General features: G+C 39.4%; 1 protein-coding gene across 2 annotated transcripts in view; it reads right to left on the bottom strand.

Moving 5' to 3' along the window:
• The window catches only part of LOC110589767 (S-adenosyl-L-methionine-dependent tRNA 4-demethylwyosine synthase TYW1), a 202,148-nt gene that overhangs the window by 10,212 nt on the left and 176,577 nt on the right, over positions 1–15,359 (bottom strand). For both annotated transcript variants that reach the window (XM_021700370.1, XM_044915126.1), the window contains exon 15: positions 14,705–14,872. In XM_021700370.1, the coding sequence (XP_021556045.1) occupies positions 14,705–14,872 (168 nt within the window). The remainder of the gene's footprint in view (positions 1–14,704; positions 14,873–15,359) is intronic.

Raw genomic sequence — 15,359 nt, 5'->3', positions numbered from 1 at the left:
AGAGGGTGAGGGAGAGAGAATCTTAAGCAGGCTCCAAGCCCAGCATGGACCCCTAAGTAGGGCTCGATCTCACAACCCTGAGATCATGACCTGAGCCAAGATCAAGAATGGGATGCTTAAGCGAATGAGCCACCCAGGCACCCCAATTAATGTCCAGAGTTTTAACTGGGATTGGTCACCTAGACATAGTTGATTGCGGCGTGGCTGACTTTAGTTTCCAGCTCCTCTGAAGGTCAAACAAATACTGTGTAGTCTAAAGCCCCTGCCCTAAATCACATGCTTAGACTATCAGGTGTGGTCTAAGTCCCCCAGATAAACAAGGACACTCTTCACAGGCAGGACATTCCAAGAGCTTGGAAATCACCTCCTAGAAGCTGAGGGCCAAGATCAGCCCTTTCTGGGTAAAATTACAACCAAAACTCAAAGTCCACACACAATGGACAAAGTAGAATAATACAAAAATAAAAAAGAACACTAACCAAAAAAAGACTCATACATTTCATTTGAATTTCCACACTCTCAAGAAGTTATGATTTTAGTGTTGGTTATTTCTTAAGTTTGGTCCTCCAGACATACACTAATACTTACCAAACCCCTGGGAAAGTACCGGTTAGAGGACGGAAGAGGGGCTGCCGGGCCTCCTCGTAACTCAGAAGTACATGTGAACTGGGAAGGAGCAGAGGAAATCCCAGGGTAGTGTGAGGGAGAAGTGATTTTGGAACACAAAAAAAGAGTGCTATGGTAGTACTTGAACTTCCCAGATTTATGAATTTCGTTCTTGAGTACCCTAGCTACAGCTGTGTTGTTTGTTCTTTGGGTAAGAGGCAGCAAAGATCACAAAGACTTCCCAAGTGTACCTGACTGCCTGCAACAGTGGAGAGCCGAGCAGAGTTGCCTCCTTTTTTCTGAGGAACCACCTTGAGAAGCAAAACTACAACAATGCATTTGAATTATAGATGTATCCAAGTGCAATTAAAAAGTTTTTAAATCTGGAAACTCAATTTCTGGAATTTCAATCTTCATCTACAATTTTGTTGGAGTAAAGCTAAGTCCTCTCGGCAATGTCACCAAAATGCCAATTTTCTCTGACATTTTTTCTGAAAGTAATTACTAGAAGCAACCAGGCCTCTGATAAGCATGAGTTCCACACGTATCACAGAAGGCAAAATATCCTGTCAGTAGCTTTTGTCAGGAGACCACTGCATAAGACCTAAATGGAGACATACAATTCCCTTCCTACTCCAAGAAAGAAGGGCTTAGGGAAGTGACAGCTCTTCCTTCCCTCCCTTTACAGACTGCAAATTTATATGTCCAAGAGAGAGGAGTCTGTGATCAACACTGAATTACATACAAGGCCTCAAATGTGGCAAAAACTTTCTCAGAGTTGACCTTGAAGGAGATCCATGAACTTGCTTCTTGGTGAGCGGGGTGGGGATCTGCGCTGTTCTCATCGGACACTTACCTCCATCTCCCTATCTTGTCTGACTGCTCTGTAGCACTTGAGAGACAGTATGATGTCATGGTCACCATGTCATTTGTATTTTGAAATATCTGGGATTGAATTCTAATTGTGCTTGTGCTCTCTTGGCCTGAGATATCTCCCTTAGAATGTGAAGAAAAGTAATACTTATGACTCATAGGATTTTTCTAAGAATGAAATGAATTAATACATGCACAGCATTATCAAAGTGAACTTAATAAAAGTTATTGATTGTTGAGTTTATCAGCAGACACCAAACTAAGGAATAATAACACCAGACAGCTCACCAATGATGAAAGATTCTAGAACATTATGCTGGAAGACAAAAGAATAATATCTGCAAAATGCTAAGAGGGGTTGACAAAGAAGCTTATATAAGGCATATGAAAAACAAACAGCAAAATGACAGAAGTCTTCCCCCCCCGCTTTTTTTATCAGTATTACTTTAAATGTAAATGAATTAAACTCTCCACTCAAAAAAAATCAGAGCATGCCAGAATGGATTAAACACACACACACACACACACACTCTCTCTCTCTCTCTGTCTCTCCAACAATATGTTATCTATAAGAGCCTTACTTTATATCCAAAAACACACGCAGGTTGAAAACGAAAGGAGGGAAAAAGATATTCCATGCAAACAGTAGCCAAAAGAGAGCAGGAGTGGTATAGTAATATCACACAAAATAGGCTTCAAATTAAAAAGATTATAAGACAGGGCGCCTGGGTGGCTCAGTTGGTTAAGCGACTGCCTTCGGCTCAGGTCATGATCCTGGAGTCCCGGGATCGAGTCCCGCATCGGGCTCCCTGCTCGGCAGGGAGTCTGCTTCTCCCTCTCCCACTCCCCGTTTGTGTTCCCTCTCTCGCTGTGTCTTTCTCTGTCAAATAAATAAATAAAATCTTTGGGGAAAAAAAAAAAAGATTATAAGACAGAAAGAAGGACAATTTATATTAATTAAAGGTTCAATACAGCAAGATACAATAATTATAAACATTTACATATCTAGTACCAGATCATCAAAATATATGAAGCAGATATTGGCTGAATTGAATGGAAGAATAGACAGCTCTACAATAATAACTGAAGAGTTCAGTATCCCATTCTCAATAATGGATAAAACAACCAGACAGCAGTATGGAAACAAAGGACTTGAACAACACAATAAATAACAGTCTGCCCAATAATACAAAATATACATTCTTCTCAAGTTTTAATGGGACATTTTCCAGGACAGACCATCTTAGTTAGGCCACAAATTAAATCTAAACAGATTTTAAGAGATAAACATCATATAAAGTATCCCTCTAACCATAATGAGATAAAGTTAAATATCAGTAACAGAAGGAAAACTGGAAAATGCACAAATTTGTGGTGATTAAACAACACATTCCTAAACAACCAGTGGATCAAAGAAGAAATTGTAAGGGAAATTAGCAAATACTTAAGAGACTAAGTGAAAAGGAAAACACAACATACCAAAACTTATGGGACATAGCAAAAGCAGTACTAAGAAAGAAATTTATCGCTATAAAGGTTTACTTTAAAAAGTAAGATCTCAAAAAAAAAAAAAAAGTAAGATCTCAAATCAACAACCTAACCTTACAACTTAAGGAATGAGAGGAAAAAAAAACTAAACCAAAAGCTAGCAGAAGAATGGAAATAATTATGGTTAGTGCAGAGATGAAATAGAGAGTAGAAAAAGAGAAAAAAAAAGCACTGAAATCAAAAGCTGGTTCTTCAAAGAGATCAACAAAATTGACAAACCTCTGGCCTGACTGAGAAAAAAAGAGAAAAGACTCAAATAACTAAAATCAGAAATGAAAGTTGGGACATTATTACTGATTCTACAGATATAAAAAGGATTATAAAAGATTATTATAAATGTACACCAACAAACTGGACAATCTAGATGAAAAGGACAAATTCCTAGAAACACAAAACCTACCAAGACTAAATGACAAAGATACAGAAAATACGAATAGACCGATAATTAGTAAGGAGATTGAATCAGTAACTAAAAATCTCCCAATAAAAAAAAAAAACTCTGGCCCTGATAGCTTCACTGCTGTAGTCTATTAAACTTTAAAAGAAGAACTAATACCAGTCTTTCTCAAACTTTTCCAAAAACTGAAGAGGAGGGAATACTTCCTAACTCAGCCTTATGAGGCTTGCCTACTAAAGCCAGACAAAGATACTACAAAAAAAAAAAAAAAAAAAATGCCAAAAACCCTTATGAACACCAACGCAAAAATCCTCAACAATATAATATCAAAGCAAATTCAGAAGCATACTAAAAAGATTATACACCAAACCACGTGAGATTTACTACTGGAATGCAAAGATGGATCAACATAGGAAAATCAATGTATTACATCACATTAACAGAATGAAGAGAAAAAAAGAAACCACATGACTATCCCAACTGATGCAGAAAAAGCATTCAACAAATTTTAACATCCTTTCATGATAAAAATACTCAACAAACTAGGGATAGAAGGAAAATACCTTGACATAATAAAAACCATATATAAAAACCCACTGTAAACATTATACTCAATGGTGAAAGACTGAAAGCTTTCCTCTTAGAGCAGTTAACAAGAGAAGGACGCCTGCTTTTATCACTTCTATTTAAGTTAAGTTGGGGCTACAGCAGCCATACCAGGTGATATGAGAAATGAAGAACCAAAAGTAGCCAAGAGAAAAAGAGGGAGAAAAAGAAAATGGGAAGGAGCTGGTGAGAAAGGCTGAGAGACAGGTGGGTGCGAGAAGCAGCTTGACAACATCCTGTTCCAGACAGGTTCACTGGTGAATTCTACCAAATATTTAAGAAAGAAATAATACCAATTCTCACTATTCCAGAAAACAGAAGCAGAGAAAACACTTCTTAACTCAGTCTATGAGAGCAGCATTGCTCTAATACCAAAACAAGATAAAGACATTACAAGAAAGGAAAACTTCAAAACAGTAACTATCCTGAACATATATGTAAAAAGCAACAAAATATTAGCAAGTCAAATCCAACAACGTACTAAAAAAATTAAACACCATGACCAAGTGGGATTTATTCCAGGTATGGCAAGGCTGGTTCAACATCTGAAAGTCAGTTAGTGTAACACATCATATCAACAGGCTAAAGAAGAAAAATATGATCATATCAACAACTGCAGAAAAAGTATATAACAAAAATCCAAACTGATTTATGATTAAAAACTCTCAGCAAACTAGAAATAGAGGGAAATGTCCTCAACCTGATACACATCTACCAAAACCCTACAGTGAACATCCTACTTAATGGTGACAAACCACTTGCTTTCCCACAAAATCAGAATCAAAGCAAGAGTGTCCCCTTTTACCATTTCTAATCAACATCATACTTGAAGTCCTAGCTAACACAGTAAGACAGGAAATGGAAATAAAAGATACACAGATTGGGAAGAGAGGCATAGATAACATGATTAATTGATGTAGAAAAATCCAAAGAATCAACAATAACAAAATACCCTCTGGAACTAATAAGTGATTACAGCATGAGTGCAAAATATGAGGTAATATTTTGAGAAATATTAGCTAACTGCTTTCTCATATACCAGCAATGAACAACTGGAATTTGAAATTAAAAACACAGTACCATTTACATTAACCTCAAAAAAATGAAACACTTATGTGTAAATCTAACAAAACATGTATAGGATCTCTATGCAGGAAAAAAAGTGAAAAAAGTTTGGAAGATCTAAATAAGAGGTATTTCATGTTCATGGATTAGAAGGCTGAACATTGTTAAGATGTCAATTTTTCCTAGCTTGATCTGTAGATTCAACTCGATCCCAAACAAAATCCTAGCAAGCTAGTTTATAGGTATTAAAAAACTGATTCTAAAGTTTAGATGAAAAGGCAAACAACCTAGAATAGCCAACCCAATAGCCAAGAAGATGAACAAGTTGGAGAACTGATACCACCCAATTTCAAGACTTGCAATAAAACTAACAAAAGTCAAGATTGCATAGTATTGGTGAAAGAACAGACACATAGATCAATGGAACAATACAAAGGCCAGAAAGAGACCCACACAAATACAGTCTACTGATCTTTGAAAATGGAGCACAGGCAATGTAGTGGAGGAAGAACAGTCTTTCCAACAAATGGTACTTCAACAACTTGACATCCACATGCAAAAACAAAACAAAACAAAGAAAACCCCCAAAAATCTCAATATAAATCTTACAGCTTTCAAGACAGATCTTAGACCTAAACATATAAAACTATAAAACTTCTAGAAGGTAACATAGGATAAAACCTAGGTGACCTTGAGTTTAGAAACCTGGCATCATCCATGAAAGAAAACGTTGATAAGCCAGATTTTATTAAAAATGTTTGCTCTGAGAAAGGTAGTTAAGAGAATGAAGAGTCAAATCACAGACTGGAAGAAAATATTTGCAAAACACATCTGATAAATGGCATGTATCCAAAATATATAAAGAAGACTTAAAACTCAACAATGAGAAAATCACAAACCCATTTAAAAAGTAAGCAAAAGATCTGAAGAGACACCTCACCGCAGAAAATGTACAGGCGGCAAATAAGCATATGAAAAGATGTTCATTCATCTTTTCATGACATTAGGTACTTTCCAAAACCTATTCAACTTTATAGTACAAATACTTAACTTTAAAATATGAAAATTAAAAAAAAATCATTTAGGTGGTCAGGGGATCCCAGGAAGAGGTGCAGACTGTGTGTGAGAATCTATGTTATGAATGTATGAAATAACCTTACTGAAGGGAAGGAAGAGGAAAAGGTGCTGAGCTAAGTAATTCTGGAAATGAGTGGAGCTTCTAAGACTACTAAAGGCAAAAGGACCTACACATAAGCAAAAGAGGTTAAACTTTTAACTAGGGTTAAAAGTTCTGATACTGCTATACTTGTATATTGGAATTGAACGATTAACTAAATAGACGGCTGATATAAAGGAGCTAGGTTTCTCACTGTTAGAGGGGGAATTTACAAATAAGCAGAAAGAGGAGCCTAGAGTGAGTCATGTTGGCAATGGATTAGAGTTTGAGACATTAATATGTTCAGCTTAATATAGATACAAATGGATACATGTAGAAATATTTACAGCCATGTGTATATACAAAGGCTAGAATATACACACAATTTCTTTGCTTTGTCATATACCTTTTAGAGGGCGTAAAAGAAGAAACAACACCCTAGCAGCAACAAGCACACCTTCACCCAGATCTTGATTTCTAACACCATTCTTCAATAAAGGAACCAGGGCTCCTGACAGAAATAACTGATTCTAGGACTGGAGCAGAAAATATACAAGATGAGCCTGGAGCATCTTGTAGAGCCAGAAAGTAAAGAAGTGCTCAAAAACAAAAACAAATAAAGCCCTGAACATTGATGTCAAAGGAGCACAAGAGCCAACCAGAAGAGATCCTAGTGGCTAGAGCTAGAATAATTTGAGCAACAAAAGTAGACAAAAGTAGAATTGGGTTATAACCCAAAGTATAAAATAAATACCCTAAGTCCATACTGTTATAAAAAATGACTGAATAAATTAAAAACTGGGGAAAAGACATAAGCCTATTGATGTATATATCTCACCCTCAAGGATGTGGAACGTAACTCTCACTCCTTACAAATGCGCTGCAGACAGTGACGTCTTTCCAAAGAAAAAATGTACAGAAAGGGGAGGGGAAGAGTAATTTTACAGTGGAGACACCTGAGAAACACCACCTCAATTGGCTGACCAAGGTCAACATCACTAGTTGTAAATCATGTTGGCAGTATGCATCCCTGATACAGTATGATGAAAATGGCACTTTACCTCTGTGGTCTTCCTCCTAAAAACCCACAACCCAAGTCTTAGGAGAAAAACACTGGACACATTTCAGTAGTGGTGCAGGCTATAAAATACTTCATGAGTACTCGTCAAAGCTGTCAAAGTTATCAAAAACAAAGAATGTCTGAGAAACTGCCGTAGCCAAGAGGAGCCTAAAGGGACGTGACAATTAAATATAATGTGTCCTCCTGGATGGAACAGAACAGAAAAAGGACATTAGGTAAAACCTAAGAAAATCTAAACTATGGGCTTTGGCTAAAAATGCAGCAATATTGGTTCATTAGCTGTAACACAGGTACTATACCAATGTAAGATGTTAATAACAAGGCAAATCTAGAGTATAGAGAAATTCTTTGCACTATTCTTCTTGACTTTTCCATAAATCCCAAACTGTATGTACTAAGACATAAAATTTATTTTTTTAAGTAAGCAATTAAGTTTGAAAACAATGCTTTGTGGATTTGCAAGCCGTATGTATCACCTACTACTTGGTTTCCACTGGCAGTGATCCACTTGAATAGGATGTCACCAATATGCAGAGAGGAAGGACTTCACTGTTTCTAATCTAAAATTCTCAAAGTGTATTGTATTCATCATGGTCTTATTAGCTTGCAGACTGACAGGTCCAAGGTTACATTTGAGCTGCTAATGGAAAACACAGCAGAAGGGTGACTGTGTCTTCTTATGCCGGCCTCCCTTCCAGAGCACACAGACCGGCCCACCCTCCCCCTGTAGACAGTCTCCTGTGGGCATCTGTAGTTACCTCTTTGTCCCTCTAGCTCAAACTTGGAACTAAAATATGCTGACTTACCTGAGTCTGCTTCGTCTTTCCTTTGTTCAAAGTCAAAGAAACTCATTGAACGTTCTACTCCCACCCACTAAAGAAACTCCCTCTTATCAAGAGCAGAAACTCCTTTTCTAGAGTCTAAACATCACTTCTAAATGACAAAACTGTTGTAAAAAAAATAATCATCCATTAAAAAAATATTCCACTAACAATTAAGAAATGCTTTGCATGTGATATAACATATGGCAATAACAAGATCACTGTAAATGATGCAAAAAATGACCACGGAGTATCCTGGGGATGGACAGGGTAATACAGATTATAATGGATTCTCCAGAGGCTGTTCCATGTTGTGAAAATCTTACTAATTTAATGCAGAATCTTTAAAGGTCATCTAAATGTAAATATTTAACCAACGCTTGAAATCTCTAGAATTTTTTTTCTTTTAAAGAATTCACCTTACACTTTGGGCTACATGGTATCCTAGATCAGAGAATTTTAAATTTTTCAAGTGGATAAAGAAAGAAATGCCACAATGGAAGGATATTCAGTGCTGCACTTTATGGCAATGTTATTATTTCTGCTAGCCAACTTTACTAGAATCAGAAAAGTACAGTATAGTAGACAGGAGAGACTTTCAAAAAGCATGGATCGGCATCAGATTCCTGCTGCAGGAAAACAGAGAGGAAATGGTGAATAGGAAAACAACTGTATTTAACAACTAGCAGGTCACTGATGACCTATAAAATAGCAAACTCAGTAGAATAAATATTTATGAAATAAATGAATGAATGAATGAACAAATAAGGAAGAAGGGAAATACATATCAAAATTAGCAAGTACAATGGAACAATGTCTCTGCTTTCTGAAGGCAAGAGAGTGAAGAAGGAAAGGAGAGGACCGTGAAGAGGCTGTCAGTTCACTAAACAAACTCTAAGAATCTACTGTGTCCCCGGGACTCTAGCAAGTGCTGGGGATGACATCCTTGTGTTCCAGGAACCCACAGCTCCTTAAAGAAGGCAGCCTTATCTATGCACATATAGATCTGAGAAAAGTAGCCCCCAAGAAGATTTGTTTTACAGTTTTAAGGAGCAGAAATTCAGCAGATGAACTGGGGTGGGGCAGGGTGGTGAGTACATTTCTGGCAGAAGAGGTTATCTTGGGCAAAGGAGGAGGAAAAAAGCAACATGGCGGTACCTTGTAAAGGCCCAGAGAGGGGGCCTGTAACAAGGCCGAAAAGGCCCCGATTGTGAAAGCCATTAAGAATCAAATAAAATATCTAGGTTTTTCTTTTACGTTCATTGTGAAATGTCCTGTTTCAAAAATATAGCAGAGAAACAATAAGCTTGGAATTGGTAGTATAAGCAATGAGGTTGTTAAACAGTCAATACCTACTCTGATATTTATGAACTAAATGATTTGTTTTATGGATTCTTCTAGTCTTTAGGTTTTGCTTTGTGTTTTTCTATTTCTTTCCTTTGTTTGGTTTTTGGTTATAGCTCTGTTTTTTTGTAACCTTAAAAAGGCATCCATGGGAAAAAACAAAACAAAACAAAAGGCATCCATCGGTAAACTGCTGGCCTACTTATTAAATGGGATCTGATAGGCACTGATTAGGATCAGGCAAGGATGTTTTCATGTAAGTTTCAGGAAAATCTTTCCAGTAACATTGCAGGGGCAGCCTTGTAACCATACTGGGTGACACTTCTAACATAAATACAGAAAATCAATTTACATGGAAATAATCTGCTAAATAATCTACTAATAAACGGTGTACCAAGTTGACTGGCATTAACGTTCATTGAGGAGATACCAAACCAAAAACTATAAATGTCAAAACTGTGGTCATAGACTTCTGTTTCTGGACAAGATGGAGTGTATGCACTTCTTCCTCTTTCTCCCACTATACAGCTAAAATCCCTGGATATGACATATAAAACAAACATAAAACTTTAAAGGTAGATATAAGAAGGCACACTGGCTAGGGACCTCGAGACCTGAGGAACAACAGTGGTGCATTCCCTGGGTTTTATTTTTGGCTCTTATATCCTGCACTGGGTGCTGGAGCCCAGAAGCTTGGCTGAAGCCTGCAATCCAGAAATACCAAAGGGCACCAACAGTAAAAAAACATCTTAGAGCCCCATGAAAAACCTGCTTTTCTTAGCCAAAGGACCAGGAAAAGGGCAGCCTAGCCAGCAGGACAGAAAACCTTTTGGCAATAACCAACCTAGGCCATGAGAAAAATGCCGGATTCTCATTCCAGGTCAGTCAGCACCTAGGCGGGATCCTAGACTTTCACATTTGCCCAGCCATACTGAGCTGTACCCTCCCTCCTCGCTGCTGGGGAGCTCTCAAGAAGGTGGAGCGGAGGATCGGGCCATCCCAACCCCCCTCTGTCGTCTCAGGAGCATTGACCTCCACCTGGCCCTAGCAAGGTGCCTCTCCCCACCCACGCTAGAGTGGGGACAGAGGCAGCTTAGCAGAGAGCCAAGACTTCCACCACTGTCTAAGGGCAACGAGGCCCCCACGTCCATCCCATACTGTCACTGGGGAGCAGCAGGAAGGTGAGCCTCCCTTCCTAGTCAGAGTGGTATCAGAGGTTGCTGAGGGGAGAGCCTGAACTTCCACCCCTAAATGAGCCATACCGAGGCACTCCTCCCCGCACAGGTCAATGGCGGCTGAGTGGGGAGCCTGAACTTCGACATCTACTTGGCAGCACTGACGTGACACCAGCCCACGACTCACCTAGGATGAGAGAGAGTGGCCTACATTGAATATCTGACCAAGTCTACCACTCTCCTCTCTCTCCCTTCGCACCCTTTGTTTCAGACCCTCATCACTTCACCCTCGGACTGTTGGACTCTTACAACAGTTTTTAACTGGTTTCTCTTTTAGTCTTGCAGTTCATCCCCTGTAATGTTGCTAGAGAAATTTTTCTGAACCTCAAATCTGATTGGGTCACTCCCCTACTTAAAACCCTTCAGTGCCTGCCCCTGCTGTACAGGAAAAGGCACAACTAGTTGCCATTTAATACCATCAGTGCTCTTGCCACTGACCAATCACCCCCCTTCCTTTCCCTTCAACCATTCTCTTGACCTCCAGCCATACTGAACTACTTGTCGTTCTCCTAACAGGCTAGACCTCTGCCCTTCTCCAAGGACCTTTCCTTGTATGGTTTTCTGCTTTAATGTCCTTCCTAGCTGGGCTGTCACTGGACATCCTGTCAAACAGCAACTCCTCTGTGAAGCCTCTCCTGATGGTACCATATCATCCTAAGTACGCCTCTCTGGGCTCTACTCTAATCTTCCATCATTGCTCTGATAAAACTTTGGGGGCATTTGTTTTGATAGTTGCCCTTTTTTTCTGTTAGACCATTCTTGAAGGCAGGGACCATTTGCTTAACTCATCTTTGTATTCTTAGTACCCAGCAGAGTGCCTGACGCATCTTGGGTGCTCAACAAACATTAGATAATGAGGTTCATCTCCGACTCTCTCCTCATGCTGGCCTGTACCTGGTAGCTATGCCTGTTATTACATTTATCACATCAAATTTCACTTATTTGTTTGGCCCTTTCTGAGAACTCCCTGTGGATATGGGCAGAACCAAAAAAGAAGCCAGAAGGATGAAAACGGCAGATTATCTGAAAAGGAGCAACAAATCAGTAGCTGACTTTTTATCAATGGAATGTAAAAGACAAGAGAATATCTTTATTGTGTTGAAAAGCAACAAATGTCAACCTAGAATTTTATCCCTAGCCAAAATATACATTTTCAGACAAACAAGAACAGAATTTTCTATCAGCAGACTCCCACTAAAGTATATTGTAAACAGTGTTTTCTGGGCAGAAGGAAAACAATTCCATATAGGGGATCAAAAAATGCAGAAAGGAACAGAGTGCACAACAGTGTTAAAAAAAAAAAAAAGATTTACATGCATCTTTAAGATTTTATTTATTTATTTGACAGTGAGAGACACATAGCGAGAGGGAACACAAGCAGGGGGAGTGGGAGAGGGAGAAGCAGGCTCCCCACTGAGCAGGGAGCCCGATGCAGGGCTCGATCCCGGGCTCGATCCCAGGAGCCCGGGATCATGACCTAAGCCGAAGGCAGATGCTTAACGACTGAGACACCCAGGCGCCCCAAGATGCATGTAAATCTAAAGGAATCCTGACTATATAAGGCAGTTAACAATATTTTCCTTATACACATTTATCATTAATGGACACAACAGTAACAGCAGGTGAGTTGGGAAGGGAAAAATGGAGGTTGATAAGGTGTTCTCAGGTCCTTGCACTGTAGTTAGAGCATAAAAGTATTCATTACCATTAGACTTTGATTAGTCGAGGATGCATAGAGTCATTCCTACTGCAACCACTAAAAGAACAGAAAAGAGTATATAATTCCCAACCTAATGAAAGGAAAAGACCTATTGTGGCTGAGAAAATAAAGAAAGTGCAGAGAGAGAGGAGAGAAGAACAGTTTAAGAGCTGGAGAGGTAGATAGCCTTCTCATGCTGGGTCCTAGAGTCACATTAAGGATTTTGATTTTTATGTTAAAAGCAAAGGGAGGTCACTGAAGCATCTGAGCAGCAGAGATCAATATTCTATACAGATTTCTTTGGCTACAATGTGAAGAACAGTCTCAATGGAGGAGGAGAAAACTTTACCACCCTGGTCAGGATTATTTTCAGAGCACTGCCTCTTCAATCAAATAATGTTTTTTTAAAGGCACTACCTTACCTAAGATAACAGTGAATGAAAAACTAGAAAATAAAATTCAGGTTTTTTGGCTTTAATTTTTAAGATGTGCTTCGTAAGTTAATCAGCTTTGTAGCTACTTTAATTAACATTTCAAATACCAGGTGGTCTTTGTTTCTCTGTTCCTTGATGTCCCTTGATGTCCCAGAACATATTCTTCTGTCTAAATATTTAAGTCTGACAGACCACAGGTCACCTACACACAATCTCACTGCAACCAAAGCACGAGAGCCTTTTAACCGGGTGTTTGTTGAGACCAGAGGATGTGAAATTTTAACTGAGCAAATCTCGTATTATTAAATGTCGTTAACCTGAGAAGCTATTCAGGAAGCCATTTAAGGTTTTTGGGGAGGATAAAATGTTCTTTCATGTTCAAATTAAGCCTGACCTTAATTGCATAAAAAGAAGAGGTACTCCAATCTTGACCTTTATTATTTTTTGGTATTAATTTATCTTTATTGTGATATAATTCACATGCCATAAAATTCAGCCTTTTAAAGTGTACAATTCAGTGATTTTTGGTATAGTCACAGAGATGGACAACCGGCACCACTCAATAATTCTAGAATATTTCCATCACCCCCAAAGAAAACCTGTGCCTGTTAGTGGTCACTTCACAGACTGCTCTTCTCCAGTCTCTGGCAACCACCAATCTACCTTCTGTCTCTACGGATTTACCTGGTCTGGACATCTCATGTAAACGGAATCATACAATATGTGCCCTTTTCTGTCTGTTTTTTTTCACCTAGAATAATGTTTTCAGGGTTCATCCATGTTTACTTTTTTAAAAAAAAGTAATTTGTTAATGGAGAACTTGAACAGAAAACCAGGCAGAGTAGTCTAACAAACCTCACTGTGCTTTCATCTAGTCTCAACAACAGTCATCCTATCTGATGTGAAATGCTGGGGTCCAGGAGCCAAGAGCAAGAAACGATTCTCAAGGTATCTTCGGTGCAAAAAGGGTGGTTTTATTAAAGCACAGGGACAGGACCTGCAGGCAGAAAGAGCTACACTGGGGTTGTGAGGAGTGACTGACTATATATTTTCAAGTTGGGAGGAGGTCAGGGACAGCATAAGTCTCTAAGGAACTTGGAAGCAAGGTTTCCAGGACCTTGAGGGGCTAGCTGTTGTTAGGATAATGTCATTTACTACTGTCTAGTAAGACCCCAGTCATGAGACCCTTCAGCTGTATATCAGGGAGCCATATGTTTGGAGGATGATCACTAACTTATATCTTGGGGTGGAGGGGTAGAGAAAAAGGAAGTTTCCAAAGGGATTTTCGATGTTTTTTGTTTTTTAAAAAAGATTTTATTTATTTGACAGTGAGAGAGGGAACACGAGCAGGGGGAGTGGGAGAGGGAGAGGCAGGCTTCCCACTGAGCAGGGAGCCCGACGTGGGGCTCAATCCCAGGACCCTGGGATCACGACCTGAGCCAAAGGCAGACACCTAACGACTGAGCCACCCAGGCGCCCCAGGATTTTCGACGTTAAAGAAGACTTACAGGATCCTGGCGGTCGGGCTAATGTCAAACTAAGGCTGCCTTTTGCCTTTAGCAAAGTATTAACATTGAGGCAGCTGAGTTCCTGGAGGAAGGTCACCCTGTCTGTCCCAAGTACTTGTCAATGGGCTGTAAGTTGTAAGGAAGTTTAATTTTTTTTCTATATTTCTTTGGCCTTTGTTCTGCACATCATTACCCACACACCCACTGAGGGCTTCCTTAAGTCTGTTTCAGGAAAGGTATCAAACAAGCAGATACCCACTCATAATAAAGGGAGGAGAAACTAAAGAGGAGAAGGAGCGGATAGAAGAATGCGTAGTTGAGCTCTTCTTACCCTTTTGTGAGCTATCAGGAGGCAGTTGGAATGTTCATGCTCACAAGCAATTTCATAGTCGGGGATCAGATCCACCAAGTCACGGACAAAGTGTATCACCTCCTCATGCCAGGGCACATTGGCCATGGTGAGACTGCTTGCTGAACTCTCCCCACAGTAGGTGACACCCTGGGGAAGCATTACAACAGTTACAGATAATTACAGACCTATTTAAATGTCATCGAACAAGAGTGTCAAAGCCAGAAAGGCTTCTAGAGATAATCTACCCAACCCCAACCCACCCAATCCAATCCAATCCAATCCAATCCAATCCAGTCCAATCCAATGCAAAGGTGAAGAAAGTAACAGTGCATTAGAGATGATAAAATCTGCTAGGAGCTCACACAAGTAGGCAGGAGCTCCCAGGCCAGTGCCCTCCCCACCCTGCGACTGCAGTGCTCAGGTACCCTTGCTTCATGCTCATGCGGTCACAATCTATGCTAGGGCAGAGCACTGTATTTGAACCAGTAACGTATCTTTTCATTCAGATTCCTTTGTGCACTATAATAGATGAATTCTCAAGGAATTATAATCTCCTGGATCACTAATGGAGGCATGGTTGACACCCACAAAAATTCAGTGAACAACTTACTCACTGGGAAAATAAATGAGCTCC

The sequence above is a fragment of the Neomonachus schauinslandi genome, chromosome 5 (assembly GCF_002201575.2).
Source record: "Neomonachus schauinslandi chromosome 5, ASM220157v2, whole genome shotgun sequence".
NCBI lineage: Eukaryota > Metazoa > Chordata > Mammalia > Carnivora > Phocidae > Neomonachus > Neomonachus schauinslandi.
Note: the sequence above shows the minus strand (reverse complement) of the source record. Positions and strands in the feature narration are given on the sequence as shown.